This window comes from Hippoglossus hippoglossus, chromosome 2, assembly GCF_009819705.1.
Source record: "Hippoglossus hippoglossus isolate fHipHip1 chromosome 2, fHipHip1.pri, whole genome shotgun sequence".
In the NCBI taxonomy this organism is placed as follows: domain Eukaryota; kingdom Metazoa; phylum Chordata; class Actinopteri; order Pleuronectiformes; family Pleuronectidae; genus Hippoglossus; species Hippoglossus hippoglossus.
In genome coordinates, this window is record NC_047152.1 from 4,660,086 (window position 1) to 4,684,706 (window position 24,621).

A 24,621-nucleotide genomic window follows, 5' to 3' on the forward strand; every position below is an offset into this window, starting at 1 on the left:
GTTCTGATAACTTTGGTTTTATTTGTTGAAGCACAAGGTGGTGGCAACTGTAATATTTTAGCTTCATTTTTGTTCTACTGAACAAGATGGCCACTCATCTTTTAGACTTCAATATAACAATTATAAATTGACAGACATTTAATCATTTCCAGACAATGTTGTAAAATAAGTCCAGTTTTCCTTGACATCTTCTTGTACCTCTGTGAGTTTGCAGCAGTCCAAGTTCATTTTCACAGTAAACTTGAGTCCAGCCCTCTTTGTTCACTGGCAGCTGGAGGTGAGCGCCGATCCCAGTGTCTGTATGAAGGTGTGGACGTCCCTGAAGGTGTTGTACAGCGGCACCGGAGCAATTCGCAGCACGCTGGGCTCCCTCATGTCCAACTGAGAGACAGGAAGTCAGTGTTACAACTACTCAATTCCCACATTATTCTGCGTTTACAAGGCTGTAATGGTGAAGAGCTGATTCTTTTCAAACCAGGCTGATGCTCAAGACTCACACAGTTGCTGCCAGTGCGTGTTAATCCCATTGAGGATTCTATTTCCTCTTTAGCATTGTTAGCAATGGGTAAAGTGTTTAAGTCCACAAAACACTTTTGGAGTCTCAGGGGTAAACAACGTCTGAAGAATGACTCACTTTGGCTGCAACACTGTTTACCCCTGAGACTCCAAACACATCACCCACCCCCTCCATCAGCCTACTGGTGACAGCAGGCTACACCCCCTCCTACCAAAGCTAAGCCTCTAAAACTCTGCTACAAGTAATAATGTGTCAGTTACTCACTGCGACTCCTCTCTTCTCCAGCTCCTTGAAAACCTTGCCGATGGGGACCGAGAAGGAGAGCGAGAGCTGGCAGCCTCTCTGCTGAGGGTCGGAGGGCGTGATGATGCGGACGTGTGGTTTCCCGGGCTGCGCGGCGTCTTCGGTGTAGTGATGCTGGATGAGATACTCCAGGTAACCCGTCAGGAGGAGGGACTTCCTGCGTAACGCCTGCATACTGGTCATGTCAAACACCTGGCACAAAATAAACCACATCTAAAACTCACTTGTTACATTGTCTTGGCTCAAGAAAATAAAGACAAACATTACTATTTCTGACAAGAAGTCTAATCAGGTGATTACTGCAGTACCTGTAGACTGGCCTGCAGGGGGCAGACCAGCAGGATGGACTGGTTGGAGAGTCTGAAGCCGCTCACACCGGGCTGCAGCTCCAACGCTGAAAACAGAAAACAAACTCAAATGAGTAAACAGACACAATTCCTGCTGAGATATACAAGCTTTGGTCTCAAATTGACAAATGTGGATACAGTCTTTTCTATTCAGGTGTAATATCAATTGTCGCCACAGGATGGCACACAACAACTATAAAATCCATGTCCTTGCTGCAGTAAAGTGTCACTAATGTTTACCATTAGTCATCTGGAACCGAGTCTTCAGGTCGTGACCCCACCATCCCCACAGCCTGGTGGAGACAAGAGAGTCATCTGTTATAGATTTTGTAATTGGTACATTTCTAATTAAATTATTGAACTGCTTAAATCACTTTTAAAGTGTTTCAGTCAGTATACCTATCAATCAAATTCTATTTGTACACCCCACGTTCACAAATCAGATAAGACATTAACATGCATGAATTAAACTCCTATTTACCCATAAAATTAAGCATCGCCTCTATTTACTGCACATGATTAAAAATTGGTATATTCATGTTTTACAAAGACTGACAGTGAATTTTACCTATTAATATATTATGAAATACATCTACAATTTGTTTGATGACAAAAGTTATTAATGTAAATGAGTATAATGGTTGCAGAGGGCGCTGTTGCTCAGTTATATTGTGTTGCTTTATGAAAATCAGACTACAGTGAGTGTCATGTTCTGTGCTTGAACACTCACGCTGGTTTGATGGTGTCTTTATGCTTCTCGTGGACAAACGCTCCTCCGAGGCCTCCGGCGCCCGAGTTCAGATACTGTGAAGACACGTCGCGGTTTCAGATCTGTTCACACTCGTTCACATGTGAAACACGCAAATTCAAACCGTCGAGTTCCCACCTTGTAGGAGCACCAGCAGGCAAAGTCCACTCCCCAGTCGTGCAGCTTTAGCTCGGCGTTCCCGACAGCGTGGGCGCAGTCAAAACCTACAAAACAGCCCTGACGAGCAAACAGGAGAAGATAGAATAGTTGTTTAGTGTCTGTCTTGCAGAAGCGTCTGAGGTAAACGTAGATTTGCATGAACAGTAAAAACTTTACCACTTGGTTGCAATGGCTATTGGGTCAGGTTGATGTTATCAGTTAGTTAAACCTGTTTGTCTCTATGAGACTCAACAGGATACAGCAGAAAAAGTTACTACTTTTCTGTGGGAAGATATTTCTATTATGCTACTTTGAGAAAGAGTAATAATAAAAGTAATTTCAGAATCTCATTCAATGAATCTGTCATTATAAAAAGGTCTCCATCCTGTGTTTGACTGATTTTACCTTCCTCTGTCCAGCCTCCGTGATGGCGGCCATGTTGAACAGCTGACCGGTGTAGTACTGAACTCCGCTGAACATCACCGTGGCGATGGAGTCGCCCTCCTTCTCAATCACTTGCAGGATGTCCTCCGTTCTCAGGGTCTCTTCTCCCTGAGCAGGAAGCAGAGTCATCTTCACATTTCATCCCCATCAGACACTTATCTACAGAAATGTTCAAAGTGTTGTCACCGTCTTCCAGCTCAGAACTAAACTCGACTTGTATTTCAAACCTCTGGCTCATGTCTGTTTATTTATTTTATTTGGTGTTAATAACCACAGTTTGAAATACTAATTGTGATTTAGCATGGATGTGTGGTGTGACATCTGGAACGTACCGGTCTGGGTGAAAGCAGCAACATGCTCTGCTGAGGGTCGAATCCTCGCAGCCTGATCTGAGATTCCACAGCGTACTGGAGACACGAGAGAGAGAGAGAGAAAGAGACAACGAGGAAATCAAGACCTGAACTGAGGAGACAGGACAAGTTACAGAAACATTGGGACGTACAAAACTAATGTTTCTTGTCCGTGAAGCTTCATTCATGACATCTTTCATCAATTATCCCACAAACTTCAAGGAAACAATACTTTTATGTTTGATGCATTGTAACGTGGCCCTGGAGGTTTAGAAACATGCCTTGAAATCAAATGTTATGATTATATTATATTGGAGATTATCTTTCTCTACCATAAATGATCTTTTAGTGTGAACCTGTCTAAATATCTGTCTGCACATAACATTCTAAATAAAGACAACAGTTGTTGAATTCACTCACGTGGTCTGAAGGAAAAGCTTTGTCTTCCAGGAGGATTTTGTGTCGAGCCGCTGTGGGTTTGTAGAAGGACAGCTGCAGGGTGACAACGTGTGTTAAACTCTAATTAATATCTACATTGAAATGATCTCTTACTTTTACAACACAAGGTCACATTTCTTCGTCACCTCTTAAGGATTATTTTAAAACAATATTTAATAGGAGCAAGTTATGGATGCTTTGAGGAAATTTTTGCTAGCTACTTCCAATATTTAAGACCCTGAAGAAACCCTGTAATGATTTTCCTCCCCTAGAAGACTAGTCTCTCACCATCAGAAGATGTAAATTCACCGTCAGGCCGTTCATCAGTGCCACCTCTTCAGGTTTAGCTCCTGTGAGAGACAACAGAAAACAGGAGTCATGTTTTCATTTCATGAACCACAGATCCACTGATGTTTGGAAAAAAGTCCAGAAGTATTATCAGAAAATACTATAACCTCATTATGTCACAAAGGAATCACCGTCCTCCACCTGCTCCTGGTGACGTTTTGACAGTAAAACACTGAATAAGTCTACTCTTGATTGAAGTAGTTGTATTTCAACATGAAGCAAACTGATGCAGTGGAATTTGAGGGAATTTGTCAGAAATCTAATCAGTCAGTGACAGTGTGACCTCAACTACTGCATAGAAATAAAAACAATCACATCTATCTTTCCCCTTTTCATCTCTTCAGGAAACTGAATGCTGATTTCCGTTTTCAAACCTACACACAGTGCACATGTGATGGCAGGTTTGTTTAAAAAAAAAAAGACTAAAGCTCCACGTGACCTTTGGACTCTAGACAAACAGCCTCAGATGCACATAGAGCAGTGACCTTTACAAACGACGAGCAAATCTTTATTCTAACCCGGTTAGCAACGAGGTCTTACGTGACCTTACGTGAAGACTGTGTGTGTACTTCATGACAAGTCTCTTCTGCAATAAAGACATCTTGGCTTCACTACAGGAAGCTGTCATGTTGTACATCTTTACTGATGGTCTCATATTTGGCATAAACACAGTCAGTTTCATTGTCTCTTACCAACAACATTAGCCATGAGTTCCTCTATGTTGTTTTCAGCCCACGCCCAAGGTCGAGAGCCCTCTGTGTGACCGTGAGCACCCCTAGAAAAAGAGGTTCTTTTAAAGCTCAAACAAAAAAACACCTTCATCTCAGACCATAGGTAAATATGGAGTTAAAGCGTGACCGTACATTTTCGCCCACTTATCCAGCTCCTCCTCCAGATACTTCCGGGCCATTTTGGGCTGAAGGCCCAACGAGTTCCCCACCAGGTAGATGCACTCGTTGCTGCCGTCGACCAGCGAAAGATCAGCTACACAAACACGGAAAGGGAAGGAATCTGTGAAATCCTATATTCACCCCCGTCTTCTGTAACATGCATGTAACATCTTCTACTCACAAGGAGGCAAGTCTGCAATTTTGGGCACGTGAAAATTCTCCCTGAGATGCCTCAGCTCGTCATGCTGGTCGAGGTATGAGGCCACTTCTGCAGAGGTCGCGCTGCAGCCCAGCAAGGCCGACACCTTCTCCAGGGTTTCCCTCGGAGCGGAGCAGTTCAACGGATCCATTGCGGGGGGGACTGGGAGACAGCTGGCCTAAAAAGAGAGAAAATACACAACGTTTAAAATAAACCGCCTATATTGCTGAGAGTAGATCTTTCCTCCATTGACAGACGGTTTAAAGTGCAGGTCTGAAAGCAGTTTGACACATTTCTTTCTCGTCTCAATGAGATCAAGCAGGTTTTACACAAGATTTTAAAATCATTTTGAATTCTCAAGCTTTTTTTCTACACTTTCTCTCGGTCCAAAACTTCACACACTGGAGCCGTGGTGAAATATTCTTCAGCCGTGTTGTTAAAAGCTTTGAGTAACACTGCTTGGTCAAAGTTCAACGTTCAGATGGACACCACCACTAAATACTTGTGTAACTCCAATTTCATGCAGCAGCGTTTACTAGGCTCTCTGGTTAACGAGCAGGATTCAGCAGGACAGACAACTTTATTCTCTCCTCTCTGCAGCACATGTCCAACTCCCACTGTCACATTTATATCTGTCCCACCGTAAACAATGGCAGGTAGGAACCAAAATTAGTCTTGCCAGCAACTTCAATTTACAAACACAAAATTATCTAATTAAGCATCGATTACTAATATCCACAATTATGATTTAAATTATGATTTAAACTCATCATTGGTCACTCAATCAGAAATATACATGTTGACTCTGGGAAGAATTCTAATTATTACAAGTAAAATCAACCTAAAGTTCAGAGAGAGACATTTTCCTGCTGCTCTTCTTCTTCTTCTTTCTACTTCAAATCCTTTCACATTAAAAGCCCCTTTCTAACTTCATGTATAATTTGATATCCTACTTAAAACACACTTTGAAAACTGTCCTAGCTCACGTCTTAATATAAAATACAACACGTCAATCAAACAGTCTGTCAGCAGAAAGACTCGTGACTATTTGATAGAGTGAATCCTGCAGTGAACTGAAAGCTGTAACTCACGGTCAGATCAGCTTCCTCTCCAGAGACAATAGTCAAACTGAGTCTGTCCTCTGCTCTGGAAATGTCCTTTAACCTCTGTCTGTGTGTGTGTGCGCAGCTTTGAGTTAATCATTCTTCCATTGAACTAAACTCCAGCCACAGATAAAACCAGAGCTGTACTTAAACTATAACCTGGATCAGGCTAATAACTCCTGATATTGAATGTCCTTTTGTGCAACAGGCACACAAGCTCCAGTTCCCCCTTTCACTTTCCAGTGTGAAAATCCAAACACAAGCATTAACCTGCACCTGTGTGAGCTTCTCTTAGACACGCACTGAAGTCAGCACATTTTCCTGAAATTCTCCAGAGATGTGAGAACGCAAATGTCTTTCTCGGAAAATGTCCAGCAAATTCACAGCGAGTGGGAATGTTGATGAGGTTTTTAAACACACGACGGAGGTGAAACGGGAAAATTACATAAACGTACAAGACACTCAAATACGTCGAACGAGACTCATTCGTTTTCTGTGATAAACGATGACTTTGCCGATGGGATGCAAACTAAATTAGAATTTATACGTCAACTCTCATCTGAACATTTTCTTGTTGTTGTGAACAAGTCTGACTCGGACAATCTCCTGCTGGGTTCTTCATATGTAAAAGGAAATTTCCGGATCTAATTCCTGAACATTTCCCCATGTTGAATTAATAATAAACATCTGGCACAGGACATATGTTTCCAGCTCAGTAAACAGGTTGTGGCTTTTATGTTTGTTTTATATTATGTTCATATTATTAAGAGGAAATAGAGGAAATGCTGGATTGTAACCTCAAAGCTTGTGTAAATCATAACCACCACATCCATTTAGTGGCCATTTGTCACATTTTTCCTTTGACCGACTTGTCCCAGGGCTTTCATCAGATCAACTTCAAATTGAGATGAGTGTCATCTAAACAAGATGGACATAAAAACTACCTCAAAGATCGAGTTTTCCTCACACGGTGTGACCGTGGCGTGGCGTCGAGGTTTGATTACACGCCATCAAAACACGCGGTTCTGTATCTCGGACATACATGGACCATGAATCCTTTGATGCTGATACTGCAGGAGTGGACAACCAAAAACAAAGGAAGCTGGACTTCAAACCTGTTTCAGAGCTGTGGCAGCTGCTGGAAAGGCTGTGATTTTTTATGTTGTGATATATGACGACGGCTTGACTTTTTCAGGGCCTAGCCATGCTCAAATTCTCACCAAAGCATGTGCTCGGGCCCGTTATTATTATTATTGTTATTGTAATAATAATAATAATAATATATTTTTATCTTTATCTTTGCAATGAATGAATTTCCTTTTTTTTTTATTTTTGGTCATTATATTTATGATTTATAATTGAATGATTGATTAATTAATTACTTAGAAAGTAGTTGCTATGGATAAAGGTGCTATCAGTTGTCTGCTTATGAATGACTTGTTTGTCATTGTCATCAGTGTTGCTGGTGCGAGGTAGGTATTGCCAAACTAAAAAGACTCAAAACAGATCATACGCATCTCTAAATAGTCGCAGTCTAAATAAATAGGTTCATATAAAGTAAATAAGTGTGGAAATGGTGCATTACTCACACAGGATTTTACTTTTACCCCTTAACTATGCACATAAAGAGGTGATAGCCTGTCAGACTATTTGAACTATCTTTTATTATTGTGGTTGTGAGTGGTTTATTACATTTGTTTTATTCATCAAGTTTAATAGTTTTAATTCAAATGTACGACTGAATAAAATATCCTTCACTGAATATATGAGTGAAATTGAAATCGAGACCTTGTGAATCGGAAGTGATTCATAATAATAATAATCAGTAATTTATGTGGCCCTCGAAGGATGTTATGAAAATTTTAACGGCCCCTGATAGAACAGAGGTTCCCAACCCCTGATCTATAGCAATCACATTTCCACTAGATGGCAGCAAAGTATCATAGTTTTTGGAGATGAGGCCGACGCATCAAATAAATTACGCTTTAAATCCACTATATGCAGTAAATACACAGAGCATTGTAGATTCAAGTCTGAAGACTTTAGGGAACGGGAGTTTACTAGGGTATTATTGTACTCCATTTCTTGTGTTATCAATATAATTAATACTTGACATATTGATTTCTACAACCAAAGTGGTGAGTGTTGTTCATCTTCTCTTTAACCTTCTTTTCTTCTTCTTCTGCCTCATTATTCATCTCTTTGTCACAGCTCACTAAGCCGTCTGCTTTCATTCCATCACATTAGCCGGAGCTCCCGCTCCTGCTGAAGTTAACATTTTCCATCCACATCGCATCAAACTCTGCTGGAACCTGAATTAAACCACACAATCAACTGTATAATTTGTTTTGAAAACAGATGAAATATTCACTTACATTTGCCTTTGAGGGCTTCATTCAGCAGAAAGAGCTTCTCAATACAGTTTTGATTAGTATCTTTTTTTTTATTACCCATATTGGAGTTAAAACAGCAAACTGACACCTCATCAGTGACACCTCATTGTTTGGGAAAAGTCTCGTCAACAAACTTGACAGTGTTGTTCAGTTTTTGTTGAGGAAACTACATGTAACTCGACCACATTTTTGTTGTTGCTACTTATTTTTATAAATAATAAACATCCTGCTTAACTTATTAAACTCTGATTGCGCATTTTTGTTAAGATAAGGATAGAATATCTATTGCGCTTCAGCAAAGAATTTGGATGATTTTGGCTACGAAATCCTGTTCTGTCTAGCATACAGCCACGAGGAACTACTCTGGAGGACATGTGAGTCCACGATTTAATGTTTTCCATTAGGGCAGTAAAAAGAAAAAATGCTGCCATGCGAATCATTTGTTTAAATTAATTGTCTTGTAGTTTGTACATAGCCCGGAGGTTCCCCCGCCCCTGCTTCCTGCTTTATGAAGCTAGTCCTGAGCAGTCAGTTCCTATTTGCTTTAAAACTGTACATGCTGCTGATTAACCTTCTTCTCTCACGTGCTCCGTTAAAAACAACTCACCTCAGACATGACCTTCAAGAATAATTATAAAGAGCCAGTGCCCTCTGGGTCAAGCTGATTGACCTCTGACCCTCCCCCTCTGCCCTCTATGTTTACAGATGCTTAAAGATCATTTTCAGGTCATGTTCTTTTCTCAGAGCAAACATGCAGCGTTTTCAAAAATAATCTGTGTTTTCCACAAAAGCTGGAGACAATCATTTGCAAATTAGCGTACATAAACAAAACAACCACTGAATAAGATTGTAACTCCGCGGTAACCTTCAGAAAAGACAAGTGTTTAAAGTCACTTTAAACACAAAAGGCAGCAGATACAGTATTTCAGTCATTTTCCAACTCACACTATAGTAAGAAAACATATCTTGACAGCATGTGTTGATAAAAACACGGGGTTAGGGGATGTTTGGATGCGGACCTGTTAAGAAATGACTCATGGTTTTTAAGAGCGCGGAAACAATATGGTTGCAAGATGTTTGGGGCCATTGGAGCTGCAAACACGCCGCTTGTATGTTCTCCCCTTGTTTTTCTCACAGTGCAAGAGGTTGGTGTGACATCTGGAAGCGCTCAGGAGGCAGGACTGAACCCCCCCCCCCCTTGTCGTTTCTCAGGGCACACACACATCAAAGTGGCTGATAACGTCTTCTCTCTCGTAAAGGTGCCTCAGCATCGAGCCACCAGCGCAGCAGCCTCAAACCGTCTAGTCTGGTGTGGCTGGCTTGTTGCTTTGGGACACATGTGGGACTAAGTGCGAAAAAAGGCTGAGAAGCACAGGCAATGTACGTCTTAGGGCTGGAGCAACCAGATAAATAACATCACAATAATTAAATGCATAATAAAGTCCAGAAAATTGGGTCTGGACTTTCATCCTCTGCGGTTGTTTACTGGTTTTTAATAACTTTTTGTCCTTTAGCCTGATCTGCCGTTCAGCATTATACTCTTGAACTTGTCTCTCTTTTGGTTTCTATCATAGTTGAAGGTGGGTTTTGAACAGGACTATATTTGGTGGTCTAGAATATTAGAAATAATATAATGCAGTTCAGAACAACATCACCCTCCACTGTCACCTCAGTAATAATATTTAACACATCTGATTGTCGACAAAAACTGAACCCAATGGGCATCATAAAAGTAGAACTCGTTGCAGAACATATAAATTGATTAGGAGTGGGGAACCTTTTTCCTTGCTAGCACCATTTTGGTATATGTCACACTAACCTCTTTATACGATGGCTGGAACTGCTTCTCTCCGAGGAGACGTCGATGTCAGATGGTAGCAGTGATGATGCTACTTGCAGCTGGTTCTCCAGGTCAGGATAGATTGATAGATAGATGTGTATTTATCCCAACCGGTCTGTCTTGGGTGGAGCCGAGGCAGTTCTGAAAAGAGACGTTTCGTGTTGGAGATCATCAGTTACCTCAGAAAATTTCACATATTTATCTACTTTTGTTTACCTTTCATTCCCTATTCATTTTTGCCAAATGCCTGAAGGAGCTTTGGATAGATGTCATAGCAGGTTTATGTTCTTGTGGAGTAGTAAAACGCAGTGTCATTAATCTTTACTTTGTCGGGTGCGTGCAGCTCCAACAAATCCTCCCACTTCGTGAGGTTTCAGCTTCTTAATTATTAGCATTCAAACTCAGCTGAAGGGCATTCAATTTATCCAATTCAGTCCATGTAACTCATCCAGGTTAGCTCAATGCTTCCTGCTGGAATGATGCTTGACACTGACCTTTTCCATAACTGCCCTCCTTGGAAAGTCGGGCACGATGGTCCACATCTCTTGGAAAGAGCGACATCCCGCCTCTGCTTTTCTTACCTCGAGACACGACAAAGAAATGATATAGAGTCAAACTAAATGATGCAATGACATATGTGGTTAACATGTAATCAAGCTTTTATTTTGTTGTTTTATCAGTTGCACTTGAGAAATACCCATACTCTGAATTACAAATTGGTTACGGTGCTCATCATGGACTGTGAATAAAGATGGACCCCGGGGGTTGTCTTAGTCATACATTCTGCTGGTAAGTAAGATTGGTACATTTGGTTTTAATCAGTTGCTTGTTGCTGTACACCACAGGACAACTTCCACCAGGGAGTCGGGGCCCAGGGGCCTAGTCGTATGCCAACACTTACCTCTACTTCCGGGTGCCTGTCTGGAGAGACGTAGCTCCAACCTACACCAGATCAGGGACGAAGGCCTACTGCTGTCACTCCACCGGGATCAGCTGGCGACCGCGTGACTCCCGAGGCCCGCGGGCACGCCCCCTCGGCCGCAGGTGCCACGTTAACTCCAAAAGAGCAGCGACCCCCCCTTTAGCACAGCACGTGCGTCCCTGCTAAACAAACACACGCACACGTCCACAGTGACAGTCTCCATGTTGGCGCCAGCGACCTCCTCGACGGAGCTGGACATCACACCGGTCACTGATTGACGTTCTTCGTCGGTGTAGTGGCAGTCTCACCAGCTGTGTACACAAACAGCGCCCTCTACCGACGACATCGTTGCACTGACAATTTTGACAGCCTATACGCTTCTATACGGTCCAGTCAATGCTATGATACCATGTTCTCAGTTTAATCATGTCTCTAGTGCTGGTTACACCAATCGAAAGAGGCATTAATGTCCTGTGACTCATTCTTTGACCAACGTGCTGGATTAAAAAACACATGCTCCAAAAATAAGGCTGTTTTAACTCCTTAAACCACAAAGGACACATGGACGTGAGAGGCCTGGTACCAAAAATTGACTCCATTGGAAAAGCTATGCTTAATAAGCTACCATTTTATTTATCATCCCTATAAAAGTTAGAAATATGCCCCCACACGGAGCTGGGTAAAACTGCATTCAGATTCCACCATCCTCATAGTTGGAATAAACTTCAGGACTCAATTAGGCTAGATCGTTTTTTAACCTTAGAACAGTTTACGTTTTTGTTAAAGGAGTTTATTTTTTATTTTTACTCGAGGTATTTTAGCTTCCCTTTTAGAAAGCTGAAATGCCTCGGCCGATTTCGTTTAAAGTTTAAGGTGCCAACCATGAACCGTAAGATCCCCAGTTATACCTCTCCCCTCACGTCCTGTCTACTCTACTGTTATCTGTCTAATTAACGCATACAATGGAAAGCTATATCTGTACTGTAAAGACCTTTGAGTGGTCATCAAGACTAGAAAAGCGCTATATAAATACAAAACCATTTACCATTTACCATATCTTTAAAAGTCAAAGCCTCAGTGCGCTTGAAGTAAAGTGTCGGTTAGCATCTGCCAGAGACTTTCTCACAGTCCTGCAGTGGAGTCTGAATGAAAAGGCGAGAGCGTGGAACACCTGCTGCCGCTCTCAGGCCTTTTATTTGGTGGAGAGGTGTGGTTTTTTTGTCTGTGAAGCCGCCAGTACCTGATATTTACTCTACACAGCAGAGGCCAACCTTCTCTGTTTCAGCTCTGCAGGTTCTCGCTGCCCCCCCCCCACACACACACACACACACACACACACACACACACACAGTGAAATCATCTCAGTCACAGGCTGTTTTCAGTCATGAAGAGATAATGAACTGAGAGAACAGATTAGACCTTTTAACTGCTTGGTGGTTAGACAGGCTTTTCATCTTTAGGCAACAGAAAGGAGGTCATTAGCTGTGATTTTCTTAAGTCACAATTTGGGAATTGAAGAATCAGAATCTTATCTAGCATCAGGTGGGTTAGGATTCATTTAGTTAAGGATTAAGTCCCAATTAACTTCATCCCTTCTACTGTAAAAGTGTATTAAATGGGGGTTTATAAGACATAGGATGATAAAACATGACACAACTCTGTTAAAAACAGAAGAGCTTTAGGTTTCAAATGAAACTTGATAGAGAAAATAAAATCATGGTTCTGTGAAATAAAGCCTGACTGGGGCTCACATCTTCGACAGTTGTTGACATGCTCAGGCTCAGGAGTTAGAGCGGGTCGTCCGCTAAACAGAAAGTCAGTGGTTCGATCCCCATCTCCCCTATCACATGTGCCAAAGTGTCCTTGAGCAAGATGCTGAACCCCAAATTGCCTATCTCCCCCTATGATTGAACATGGATGCACTGAATGGGTGGATGGCAAAACTGTATTGAAAAGTGCTTCGAGTGGTCATCAAGACCCTGAAAGTGCTATATAAGTACAGACCATTTATAAATACAGACCATTTACAACATGCTCTAAAGGCCAGTGCACTGACAACACACAGCTGCTGCAGGGTTCATGTCTGTGTCATGTAGTTACATGTGTATTTCTTTCTCACGTTGGGGACTCCATGTGATCCTTTAATTTGCAGAAGAATGCGGTAAAAAGGGGTCATTTTGAAGACAACGAGGCTGCGTGTGGAAAATAACAGGCTTGTGACTCTCATGCTTTGAGTTTGACACCACACAGGTTATTTTTGTTATTATATTTATATTTACGCAGGGATCAGAGTCTCAGTCACACCGTGATTTAAAAGTGGCGAATCCTCCTCGGAGTCGTTTCCAGCAACTATTCACATCAGTTTGAATTGATCCTTTATTGATTTAGTTTCGTGGGGGATGAAAGAGGACCCACCTACAGTCTGCCCGCCCCCCCCCCCCCATCCATCCCCTCCCCTCTCTCCCACCTCCTGTCTCTGTCATCTTGTGCGCTGCGCAAAGGAGAAGCCGCGGTCCGCAGCCAGCTGTGCGCAAATTGAACTCTTCTTCTCCAATTGCCAAACGCGAGCGAGGGGATAAATAGGGGTTTGCGCGACTTTCCTCACTTTTTCCTTTCCTCCGTCACTCTCAATGGGACCAGACGACTGAGGCGAGCCAGCTGCACCACTTCACCCCGGAGCCTCAGCCATGGACTGTTGCGCACATGGTTCCGTGCGCCTCTCGTTCCCTGGATATTTACGCATCGCGCTGCTGTGGGTCGTGCAATTGCAAGCGTTCGCCCAACACGGTAGGTGAACGTTAAACTTTATAGTGGCTTAATTTGCGGCAGGTTTACGCGCAAAAACCACAAACCTAACATCCCTCTGTGTCCGCAGAGTTTTGCAAAAATGTCCAAATGTTCCCCAGCTGCTGTGAAACAGATGATTTTAACTCTAGGATAACAAAAATACCTTTTCATCTCCAAGATCCGGGGTGTTAAAAGCAGGAGCAGATGTCTAATGCAAGCCAGAGCCGCGCGTATTCTTGACATAAAATGCAGATTCAAGAACATCTTGCCCGATAGAAGCAGCAGATTGTGCAGAGTTGGCCTGAGCTGCTGCATTCCCATCACTCTGCGGCTCCAGAGGTCACACGGACCTTCACCAGACACAAGAGGACAAGACAGACAAGGACAAAGACAGTTACACACACAGGAAGCAACAAGAGGCAAAGATCACAAGGGTATTTCATTTAAATGGAACAAGATTTAGGGTAATTGCTTGATCTTTTAAAGACTATCAAATTTTTGTTACATTTCTTGAATCGCTAATCAAGACTTCAACAAACAAGCAGGAGAAAAAGTCCTGGATGTGTTTTATTCTCCACTATGCAACTTCATTTCAATAGAAAACTGTTTGCTTCATCATGATCCAGGAAACTATTGTCCTGTTAACTCATCTTTCTCAGTGTCCCATCCTGCCCTTGTCTTCCTGCCACGGCTGCACACATGCGGCCGTAAATTTAAAAATAGAGGATTGTAAAAGTTGCACAAAACTTTTATGATTCAAGCACGAAAACCTTTAACTCGAGTTTCACAGCTGAAAAGTTTCCCCCGCCGCTCTGATTTCATCCCTCGGTTTTTATCTCAGCATGAATCCTGTCATTATTCAGCTGCAGTAACAGGCGGTAGCTGTCCTGGTCAATCCAACATGCTGGCGACTATCCCACACGCATCTTGGTCTCCGGGGCCCAACAACAACTGATCAAAGCAGACAATCGTAAACTTTAAGGCCGGCCATCATAAAACTGAGTCCTCCCTGCAGCTTTGCAACAAGAATACCAGGGATTTCTCTGCCACAGCAGAGTCAGACACAGGAGGGGGAAACACTGGGAGAGATATGATGATAAAAAAAAAAAAGCAAAAAGGCAGCAACAAAAGTCTCCTTTATCAACCTTTGCCAGTTTACTTTGTTTTGCTGGTTGATGTATAAATTCCTGCAGATGAACACGAGTGCTAAATGTGGCTCGACAGTTGTGTTGTGCATGGCCCCTGTTAGATAAACAAATAAACTAAACCTGTCTTCCACATTCTTCCTCAGGTATTAAAATGCCTTTAACGCTGCTGAGCTTTCTGTGGGGCCGTAAATAAAGAGTTCCACAATCTATTATGATGCCAAATATCTCAAGTGTAAAAGTGGTTAAAACAATTCACAGGATAGTTGGATTATCACGTTAAAACACGTGATTTACGCAGCAGAATTTCTACGTCCCCTCCTGCCGCCTGCGTGCTCTACTCTGGCTCCACCCCTCACCTGAATGTTCCGGACATCTTCTTGTCGTTGACCCTTGAAAGAAACATTCCAGACAATGTCTAGACCCACTTCTCTAGACATTTTGTCTATACAATTCGTCTAAAAACTGTCACTGCTTGATCTTTAAAAACACATCATTCAAGCCCTGATCTTAAAAGCAGATAATTACGCCTGTCTAGTGTTAATCATAATGAGTCTTAAATCATGTAAACGTTTTCTGATCTTTAACCCTCCGTGTGCCGGTCTGACGCTGTCGTTTCTGTTTGCCGTTCGCTGAGTGACAGGCCCTCTGGGAAAAAGACCTGTAACCTCCGTTATGTTAACACCACACGCTCCCAAATTAATCTTCTTTCCTGAGAAACTGGAGAATTCCCTGTGGAGTCCCTGCACATCTGGACTGCTGAGGGCCTCCCTCCCAGTGGGATCTCCTCCACCCAGGAGCCGCTTCATTAGCTCACCTCCTCCCACCCCCCCTTCCCCTGCGGCTCTGTAAACTCATTAAGCCGCCAATTGGAACAGTTTAGCCGGCAGCCAAAGTCACGCCGATTGTCCTCCTCCTCCGAGAAAACCTGGTTGTTTGGACAACCTGTGACCTCGGATCTCGTCAGGGGAGCCGCCAGACGAGGTGAACTCGCAGACAGGCGACCGTGTAAACAAAAGCATTTGCTTTCAAGGGGCTGTCAACATGGAGACCGGCCTGTAAGACCGTGTTTAGGCTCGGGATCACTGGCAGTAACTTTGCCCCATGCATTCAAGGCTTTGACGTCCTAAATACCCTGAATGTTTGTTTTCCTTGCCACCGCAGCCAAACTCAAACAGAGGAAAGGGAACACGGTTTGTCCTCGGGAAGTGACATGACAATTTGCTCTTTTGGTCTTGGGGTAGTTAAGAAAGGTCTCCTTTGACAACATCGACCCATTTCGCTTCACAGATGCAGAGCTGTAAGGAAAACTGCACGTTCTGCTCAAGTAATTCCCCCGGTTGTTTCAGCCACCAGCTGCAGGCGGTGTTTTAGAGGCCTCTCATGCGCCATTGGCGTTAACGTGCAGAGAGGCGAGTGGCTCACAGGAATGTCTGTTGTTCTTAGCAATTTAGATAACCTCTGTTGGTGAAACGATCCGTCCAAATCACCTCTTGAACGATGCCTGACACTTTAGAGTCACCTTTTGCTACTATTTGTTCTTGTCCACTTTGATTTTGAAGCTCGTCAGCGACTAATCATTCACGACTGGAGGGTCACAGACGTATAAACACCCTCCTGAAGATGCTTGATGTTTTTCCTCTTAATCTGCGTCCAACAATACTGTTAGTTTATTTAAAGTTTGATGAAAAAACTGTCAATTCATGAGCTTTTATTCAGAGCTTTCAACCAGAGATCATAATCTTCATTAGCAGATGGAGTTTCCCAGGATGACAGAGGTTAAGATACTACCTCATCATCTATGGCCACATTTACATGCGACGAGATGGTAGCTACGCAGAAAAAAGCTACTAAGTTCACCATGACATAAAAACAGTTCCTAAAATGTATATTCCCAAGGCCAAGAATAGAATTTCACACTCAAGTCTTTTACCTGCAGTATCCAGAGAGAGACAACTTCTCTTTCCACTTGGACTCGTCCTGTACACAGCCAGAACCGCCCGACTCGATCAGAGATAGAGACGTGATATGATCACGGCCTGAGATGCTTCCTTTTACTCTTTGTTAAACTGTCTTCTTGTGTTCCAGATCAGTAAAAGCAAGAGGAAACTGATTATTCTGATTAACAGGGTCAAACTTCAAACGCAGAATATAAGTCTTTTTCCACATTTGGACAAATGGAAAATGCTGTTTTTCTTCTTCATCCTTTTCATCCTCGTATTCAGCGCAAGAGTGTTACCCAGGAGGCCACCGGATTTTGCGTGACGCCTACCGGAGCATTGACTTTGACTCCACAGAGATCCAGAACACTGCCATCCAGGACCTGATCTGTGACCACTCCCTGTCGCAGGGCTGGTACAGATTCAAGATCAACAACAAGCCGGCGGAGATGCCGACCACCTGCGTCGAGGTAAGACTCCAGAAATAGCAGATGAGCTCTGCCAAAATAAAGCGATTTGTCTCACTTGTTTGTTTCACTTTGTCTCTGACTTAAATTGAGTAAAAAAAAACCTCTCACCTCTGCCAAAAAAAGCCTCAGACATCCTCTGCAAACAACAGGTTGGTATAATAAGCACCTTCAGCACAGCTGGAGTGTATAATAACCCCTCACAGCAGATAATGACTATTTCTATGCACCCCACTGCAGATGAACCGCTGCGGTACACAGGCCCCGGTGTGGCTGTCACTGAAGGACACCTCCCTGCCGCGGCCCGGCGAGGTCCGCCAGCTCTCCGCCTGCGCCACCTGGCAGTTCTTCCACGGCAGCACCAAAGACTGCTGCCTCTTCCGCATCCCCATCACGGTGCGGAACTGCGGCGAGTTCCTGGTCTACTACCTCCAGCCCACGCAGGGGTGCATGGGATACTGCGCTAAAGGTGAACACAATTTGTTGTTGGGTATTGTAATATCTCTTTTCAAGTGAAGCTGATGGGTTTTCTCAGTCATTTCTTCCACAGAACTTCTCTTCCGTGGTTTCCAAAAAGTTACGACACTTCATTCTTGATCTTAGAGAAAAGCAGTTTGAGAAACTACTGAGTGATTCGGTCAAACGCTCCAGAAAAACCTAGAAAGGAAACTTGGAACTTGTTGCGATTGTTTTGTGAATTTCTTGTTTCAGTTTCTCCCAATTTGGGGCCGAGACTCTGCCCAACAGGCGAGGTGGAAGTCAACGGCCAATGCAAAGGTAAGGTTTAAAAAGGTCAAGGTCTTTTTCTACTCAAAGTACAACGTTGTTTATCGTTGTATGAACGAAGAGAAACAAACTCTGTTTTCAGCTGCTGTCCCATCCCTCCCCTCTCGGCCGGCGATCGCCCCGGAGCTGATTGGCCACAGCGTCCACCTGAGGTGCTCCTTCATCCCGCCGCCGTGGAGCCAACCGCTGGTCTTCCAGGTGGTTTGGGCCAGACACGTCGGCCACAGCATGAAGGCTGAGATCAGGCAGGAGACCACTCTGAAGCCCTTCTCTCTGGTGGAGATGGATGGCGTTCACTTCAGGCTCGGGGAAACGGTAATTTTGCTGCTGAGAGTTTCACAGTAGGCCATAGATCATGCTGTCGTCCTTTTGCCTGAGTTCATCCTGACAGAGCAAAGCCAGAGAGACAACGTGTGTCATACTCCGATAAGAGAAGGCAAGAGGAAGATGGAGAAGTTAAATCAGTTGCAGGTTGGAAGAGCCGTGCTCCACATGCTTCTCATTTAAACCTCCCCATTCAACTCTTCACATTAAATTCAAGTGAAGGTATTTTACACGGACAGAAGCACAGATTCACAATGAAGCCATTTCTTGTGACATTTTATCGACACACAGCTCTCGCACAGTAGGACCTTCTGCTCCTGCTCAAGGACACTTCTGCACTCAGCTTACAACTGCATCCAGCTGCAGATAAGTCATGCAGAGTACGTGCATGACAGCAGTCAGGTGGGCTTCAGCTGTCTTTTAACAGAAGACACGAGGTGATACAAAGCATTCAGTCAGATTTTGTAAGCATGTGATATTCGACGTCAGTTGGTTGAGTCGGAAACATCTGACCTTTTCTTTGATTTCAGCATTTAGCAGCTGTGAGAGGGGCGGAATCTTAAGATCGCGTAAAATTCAAAATTTACAAGCCATGAAAGTAAAATCCCTTCAGCAGGAAAACGAGGAAGACAACTGAAGAAACAACACAAATCTGTATGTTGATGGAAAACGACAGCAACAAGAGAAATTATTTCTTGCCAGGAATCACTAAGATTTTCAAATGAGGTGATGTCACTCTCACGGCCCGCCCCAGAGCAGCTGTACAACACCAGGCTTGTATTAGTTGTGTCTGGAACGTGTTTTGCGGAGGGCTGGGCTCGCTCACAGGGCCCATCCTTAACACGTGTTGATACTGCAGCTGAGTTGGGTCAAAGGTCATCTCCATTTTTTGTTTCTCTACCCTGTGAGTGAGTTAAATGTTAGTGCTCTTAGAGCCGGAGGATCAGAAGGGGCGCTGCACTGTGGGCTGCACGGGGAAATGTTTTGATAAATCACAAATACAGTGTCAGACGTACATTGTTCGTCTTTTTTCATGCATAACAATCACACATGCTGGGAATTTAAAGTAATTATTCACTTGGAAATGTTCTTGAGAGCTTAAAAGGATTTTGTTCCACAAATAGACATTGAGGAGCTCAGTGAAAGAACATTGTTCCATTTGAAATGTTCGAGTTTTGGCTTAAGAAAAGCATGTAACATCTTTCGGGGGGGGTTGGTTCGATGTGGCCCCCTGAGTCCCTACAAACGCTCCTGCTTATATCTGTCCTTGCAGTTCTCCTGCAGCGTGTCGACTTTCAGAGCCAACTCCAGCCGCACCAGATCTACTCCGAAAGAAAGCGAGAGTTTCTATGCCGGATTGAAGGTAAACATTCTCGTGTTATGTTTAAACTCCAGTCTGCGCCAGGATGAAAGGAGGCGTTCCTTTATACACTGGCAGAACGTGAAAGTAAACCCCACAGCCAAACTCACCAAACGCTTGTTTTCCCTCTTCTTGCACTTTAGTTTTCTCCCGAGTCGCTCCACATAGCAGAGAACGGGAAGGAGCACGAGGTGACCGTCCACAGCACGGTGCCCATCCCCTGCTACAACACCAACCAGGGCCACCAATGTGGAGTCCCTCTGGCTCTGAGCGTCCACGACCCAGGTCAGACCTACAGGAAAACAGAGGATATCGGCTGTGTTAACCATCTTGTTAAGTGGGAATTCAATTAAGTTAAATTAGCAACTGAGACCCTGAATTCTCATTACTTCATATAAAATCATTTCAAAGGACGCATTTAGATACATTAAACAACTTCAGCATAGAGAAGTTAGTGATGAGCAGGCAATTTTATGTTGAAATCGCTTTTACACCATGAACTTAAACACCATTAAACCCAAATATAAATTTAAATTTATTTATTTAGTAAAAACAAAGATGCCCTGAAAGGAGCCTGTTGGCTTATTAAAGATGATTAGAGGGTCAAGTCGCCGTCCTCCCTCTTCTCCCCTGCTGCTGTTGACACTAAACGTCCTCCTTCCTGCTCGGGTTTTTCCGTCTGTTGTGCTCCAACTTGTCCAGTACATCATCACATCAAAGCCGGCCCGGGGGGACTTTTACTACAGTTCTGCAGGCAGCTGTATGCTGTCCGTTAACACTAACCTACCGCTGTGTTGACACCCACAGACAGTCTCGGACACGGGGCCTCCGATGTGGCGCTGTCCGCCTGCCAGGTGGAGGTCCAAACTACTGCCTGCAGCAATGGCAGCTGCGGTCGGTCGTTTTTCGTCACTGCTGTCACCGATTTCGCACGAGATGGGAACCGTCCCAGTCTGATTGGTGCTCTGCCGGGACCCAGCGCACCACGACTCTGGAGGAACTACATCCCGGTGTCGTTAAAAGTGAGTTGAGTCCGTGCAGTGGTTCCAGGGATTGAAAGACATAAATTGTACTTCCGGCCCTTAAGAGGAGTCGAGACATCGAGGATCCTTGTTTTCTAAGGGTTCATGAAAAAGTTCATACTCCTCTTGAGGGTTTATAAGGGAACTTTACAAGGGTTTTAGAGGAGGAAAGATGAGTAGTCCCATCAAACCCCAGAGAGGCTTCCGGTGCTCCTAGAAGTCGGGGGGAATTGGAATTCGTGGCATCAAAGTTGCTTGGGACTTAAGGAGCTTTTTAGGGCTTTATGTAGTTTTTTCCAAAATTGTAACAGAAGATGCTAAAGGGGAAGACTGGGAAGCCACTGTAGATTTTACAGGCTCTTTGAGGAGATAAAAGTACTTTATGTTGTTACAAAGGTAATTTTCTTGCATGGATTCTAGGGTCTTGTGTTGAAGACGGCCAAGGGGTCTTCAACGGCCCCTGGGTGTTTTGCGATCCCTGTCGAGGAATCCTCTTAAGAGGGCACTAGGGTCCAAAACTGAATGAAGAAGCAGTGGACTGATATAATTATCTGTGTATAACTTTAATTAAAGAGTATTAGAAAGGCTGTTCTAATTACAGGTCTCTCTGTCATACTGTGGACATATACACCAAGTTATACCGTGCTTTATTAAGTTAGAGGGGGGAGTGTGACTGACATGAAGTTTGAGGAGCGCTGCCCTAAGTGGTCGTTAGTTATGTCCACACAAGCCATCACGTTATGTAAGACATGATGTCAGCCCTGCAGACACTGTGTCTCTGAGGGGTCCGCAGAACAGATGGGAATCTGTGTGCACGGTGAAACATCAAAAGCTCAAGGTTAGAGGGTCACAGGGTGGGGCCCCCCCCGTTAATCTTTGTTCTCCTGACCTCTGCTCCCAGGTCACGGTCCAGGACGTTCCCACTTCCATCTGCTACTCTCTGACTGACCCACATGTCATGACACTGGACGGCAGGTAAATTTACTCTGTTATCAGTTGTCAAGTTTAATTAAATAAATAGTAGGTCTGCTCCCAAATTTAAACATTGTCGCACTTGCATTGTCATTCTATGTGCAGGCGTTATGAAAACCACCAGACCGGCACCTTTGTCCTTTACCGGAGCCGCGTCAGGACGTTCGAGGTCCATTCTCGTCAGTGGGACTGCGGCAGCCGACACTACGCCGTCGCCTGCAACTGTGGCGTCGCGGTGCGGGAGGGGAATGAGGTGGCCATCTTTGACATGTGCAATGGGCAGCCGCAGGAGACCAGACCGCAGCTATCCCTGAAGAACCTCGGCGATGAGGAGGGCAGTCGGGTCAGGGTGCTGGAGTCCCACCAGGGGAAGAAGGTCACCGTAGGTATCCGAACATTTTGACACTGGTGCAGATTTTCGTATTTATTATGCGCAGTTTGCTTCTATGTTTGAACCACGTCACATTCAATTCATGTTGCTGCATGAGGAGATTCTGTTAATTAGCTGCTGGATGTGACTCTCCTCTTGTAGTTGATCTTTCCCTCCGGGGCCTTTGTTAGGGCCGATGTTGGCGATTGGGGGATGAGCCTGTCCGTCCGGGCGCCCAGCGTCGACTACGGCAACACGAAAGGCCTCTGTGGCACCTTTGACCATAATGTCAACAACGATTTCCACAGCTCTGACGGTGTCTTCTATGGGCCTAATGACCTGCATCGCTTCATACAGGACTGGAGGTCAGTAAAACTACGATGTTTACTACTTTTAACTCATTTGGCAGAATCTAGTCTCTACAAAGCTTTTTGTTTCTTTTCTGTGCGTTAGGATAGCTCCAGGTGAGAGTTTATTTGACAAGACACCTCCCGGGACGACACAGGAGGTCAGGAGGCCTTTCTGTCAGTGCCAGAACGAGTACAGCACTTCTCATCATGCCGGCAGAGGGATGAGGAACCTGTACAGTCCCTCCGCTCATGCCGACTGCATAGTTTACGATAATGTGGATTACACATCTGTCTTCCCCTCCATGGACACGACGGTGGAATACATCAAGAGTCCAGGAAGAGAGGAGAGCATACTGGATATGACCGACTTTAATAGTCATCCTCTGGAGAGGAGGCACCTTCAGTTTCCCAGTGAAAACGGAGACAGTGCTGCTGAACTAGACAGCGCGTTCAGGGAGGATCATCTGCTTTCCGTTAACAGGGAGAGGAGACAGGCATCATTTGAATTCCAGCCTGTGTTTGCTGCTCAAAGCCTCAGTCAGGCTGATCTGGAGAACTTGGCTTACTTTTTCCCTGAGGATCACCTGGCAGAGGCCCGACCGCAGATCCAACCCCAGTGGCCCACCCCGAGTGGCCTCACCTCGGCCAAGGCTCTGGAGGTGTGTCAGATGGCTTTGTCCAACTCCACTGTTGGCACGGTGTGTCGGGGGCTGCTGGGACGCCGCCTGGACGAGGCGGTGGATCTCTGTATCCTGGACCTGCAGCTCAAAGATGATTTGGACTGGGAGGAGGCACTGCTGCCGCACCTGGAGAATGAGTGCGAGAGGAAGTTGCTGGAGAACCGGACCCAGAGAGCTTTGGAGGTGGCAGGTCCACCGGGAGCGTCTGGGGAAGTGGTCACGGCACTGCGCTGCCCCAACTTTTGCAATGGGAATGGAGAGTGTACAGAATGGGGCTGCCAGTGCTACCCCAGCCACAGCTTCTATGACTGCAGCCTGGCCATCAGTGAGTATACGAGTATTTTTCTGGTGATCTTTAGGTCTGACAGTGCGTATTAAATTATCAGCTGAAATAACAAATATTCTCCCATTTGAATGACTTGTAATTTACTCAGGCCAGCCAGTAGAGTTAACTGATTTGGAGAACAGTGGATTATGTGACATCCGAGCCTTTGACTGTCGCAGCGTCCGAGTCTTTGGCCTCGGCTTCATCGACTCTCCTGACCTCAGCTGTCATGCCACCAGACTGAAGGTGAGGAAGGTCAAATACATGGCTGCGAACCTTAAAGATGAAATACATTTAAAAAAAAAAAATGTATTCCTTCTGAATTTCTGCCTCCGCAGTACATGAATGGAGTTTGGGTCGCAGGAGAAAAACAGAGAACAAAAGCCACCTTCCTCAGCTCCAAAGCTTTGGACTGTGTCGTCCCGTCTTTGAGCAACACCGCCGTCAACACGGAAGATTTCATGATGGATGACAAGCCATACGCACGCTGGGAGATAAAGGTAGTGCTGCCGTAGAAATGTCTTTTCTCGGGTGATGGCTCTTTTGTCGGAAGCTGTTCACAAAAATATCTAATTTCTGTCAGGTGACCAATGACGGCTCCCAGTACAGCCAGGCCAAGGTGCTGACCATCTACGATGGCGTCTGCCAGGTCTGCGAGGCATCGCGCTCAGGACTCTGTAAGTTAAAGGTAACTTGCATATGAAAAGTGAAATGTTTTTCTACACTGAAGTTGTTTATCGCCTCCACAGTGAATTGAAACCGATCCATCGGCCAGTTCCAAGAAACCATACCACCACCGTCTCTATAAGGGCCCCCCCGTTGATAAAGCCCAGTCTGCTCTGATTGCAGCTTTACCACAGGGACGTTTTTGCCCCGTTTTTGACTAAGGTTTCCAGATTGAAAGAAATGTGCAACAGGTTTGATGCGTGTGTCAGAGGTGCTGCCTTACAGCAACACTTATATAAACCCTGCCGTATGAAAAATGCAGCGCACACAATGGATTCTAAAGTTCTGTAAGAATGCGGCAGCTGCTGCTTGGTGTTTGCATCAACTGAAGGTGTTGGAACATCGAGCGTATTTTGATGAAGTATT

At 44.5% G+C, this 24,621-nt stretch overlaps 2 protein-coding genes across 9 annotated transcripts in view; one reads left to right on the top strand and one right to left on the bottom strand.

Annotated features, from left to right (window-relative positions):
• Positions 1 to 24,621, bottom strand: part of kynu (kynureninase) — a 25,227-nt gene continuing 606 nt past the window's right edge. Inside the window, exons 1-15 of one of the 6 annotated variants that reach the window (XM_034609351.1) lie at positions 10,075 to 10,118; positions 8,153 to 8,158; positions 4,726 to 4,905; positions 4,518 to 4,638; positions 4,347 to 4,429; positions 3,595 to 3,656; positions 3,289 to 3,360; positions 2,851 to 2,925; positions 2,480 to 2,626; positions 2,054 to 2,152; positions 1,898 to 1,971; positions 1,408 to 1,460; positions 1,129 to 1,214; positions 782 to 1,012; positions 1 to 381 (exon numbers count right to left, since the gene is read on the bottom strand). In XM_034609351.1, the coding sequence (XP_034465242.1) occupies positions 262 to 381; positions 782 to 1,012; positions 1,129 to 1,214; positions 1,408 to 1,460; positions 1,898 to 1,971; positions 2,054 to 2,152; positions 2,480 to 2,626; positions 2,851 to 2,925; positions 3,289 to 3,360; positions 3,595 to 3,656; positions 4,347 to 4,429; positions 4,518 to 4,638; positions 4,726 to 4,894 (1,392 nt within the window). In that variant the 5' untranslated portion in view covers positions 4,895 to 4,905; positions 8,153 to 8,158; positions 10,075 to 10,118 and the 3' untranslated portion in view covers positions 1 to 261. Of the gene's footprint in view, positions 382 to 781; positions 1,013 to 1,128; positions 1,215 to 1,407; positions 1,461 to 1,897; positions 1,972 to 2,053; positions 2,153 to 2,479; positions 2,627 to 2,850; positions 2,926 to 3,288; positions 3,361 to 3,594; positions 3,657 to 4,346; positions 4,430 to 4,517; positions 4,639 to 4,725; positions 4,922 to 5,105; positions 5,199 to 5,834; positions 5,922 to 8,152; positions 8,159 to 10,074; positions 10,119 to 12,811; positions 12,816 to 24,621 lie in introns of those variants that run through there. The other 5 variants (XM_034609383.1, XM_034609373.1, XM_034609339.1 and 2 more) reach the window with 5 other exon arrangements.
• Positions 11,049 to 24,621, top strand: part of si:ch211-246m6.5 (von Willebrand factor D and EGF domain-containing protein) — a 26,643-nt gene continuing 13,070 nt past the window's right edge. For all 3 annotated transcript variants that reach the window (XM_034609302.1, XM_034609309.1, XM_034609319.1), the window contains exons 1-16: positions 11,049 to 11,123; positions 13,642 to 13,788; positions 17,159 to 17,343; positions 17,581 to 17,809; positions 18,052 to 18,117; positions 18,209 to 18,441; positions 19,724 to 19,813; positions 19,954 to 20,095; positions 20,618 to 20,832; positions 21,734 to 21,807; positions 21,910 to 22,186; positions 22,337 to 22,539; positions 22,628 to 23,529; positions 23,639 to 23,775; positions 23,868 to 24,029; positions 24,113 to 24,217. In XM_034609302.1, coding sequence (XP_034465193.1) covers positions 13,689 to 13,788; positions 17,159 to 17,343; positions 17,581 to 17,809; positions 18,052 to 18,117; positions 18,209 to 18,441; positions 19,724 to 19,813; positions 19,954 to 20,095; positions 20,618 to 20,832; positions 21,734 to 21,807; positions 21,910 to 22,186; positions 22,337 to 22,539; positions 22,628 to 23,529; positions 23,639 to 23,775; positions 23,868 to 24,029; positions 24,113 to 24,217 — 3,120 coding nt within the window. In that variant the 5' untranslated portion in view covers positions 11,049 to 11,123; positions 13,642 to 13,688. The remainder of the gene's footprint in view (positions 11,124 to 13,641; positions 13,789 to 17,158; positions 17,344 to 17,580; positions 17,810 to 18,051; positions 18,118 to 18,208; positions 18,442 to 19,723; positions 19,814 to 19,953; positions 20,096 to 20,617; positions 20,833 to 21,733; positions 21,808 to 21,909; positions 22,187 to 22,336; positions 22,540 to 22,627; positions 23,530 to 23,638; positions 23,776 to 23,867; positions 24,030 to 24,112; positions 24,218 to 24,621) is intronic.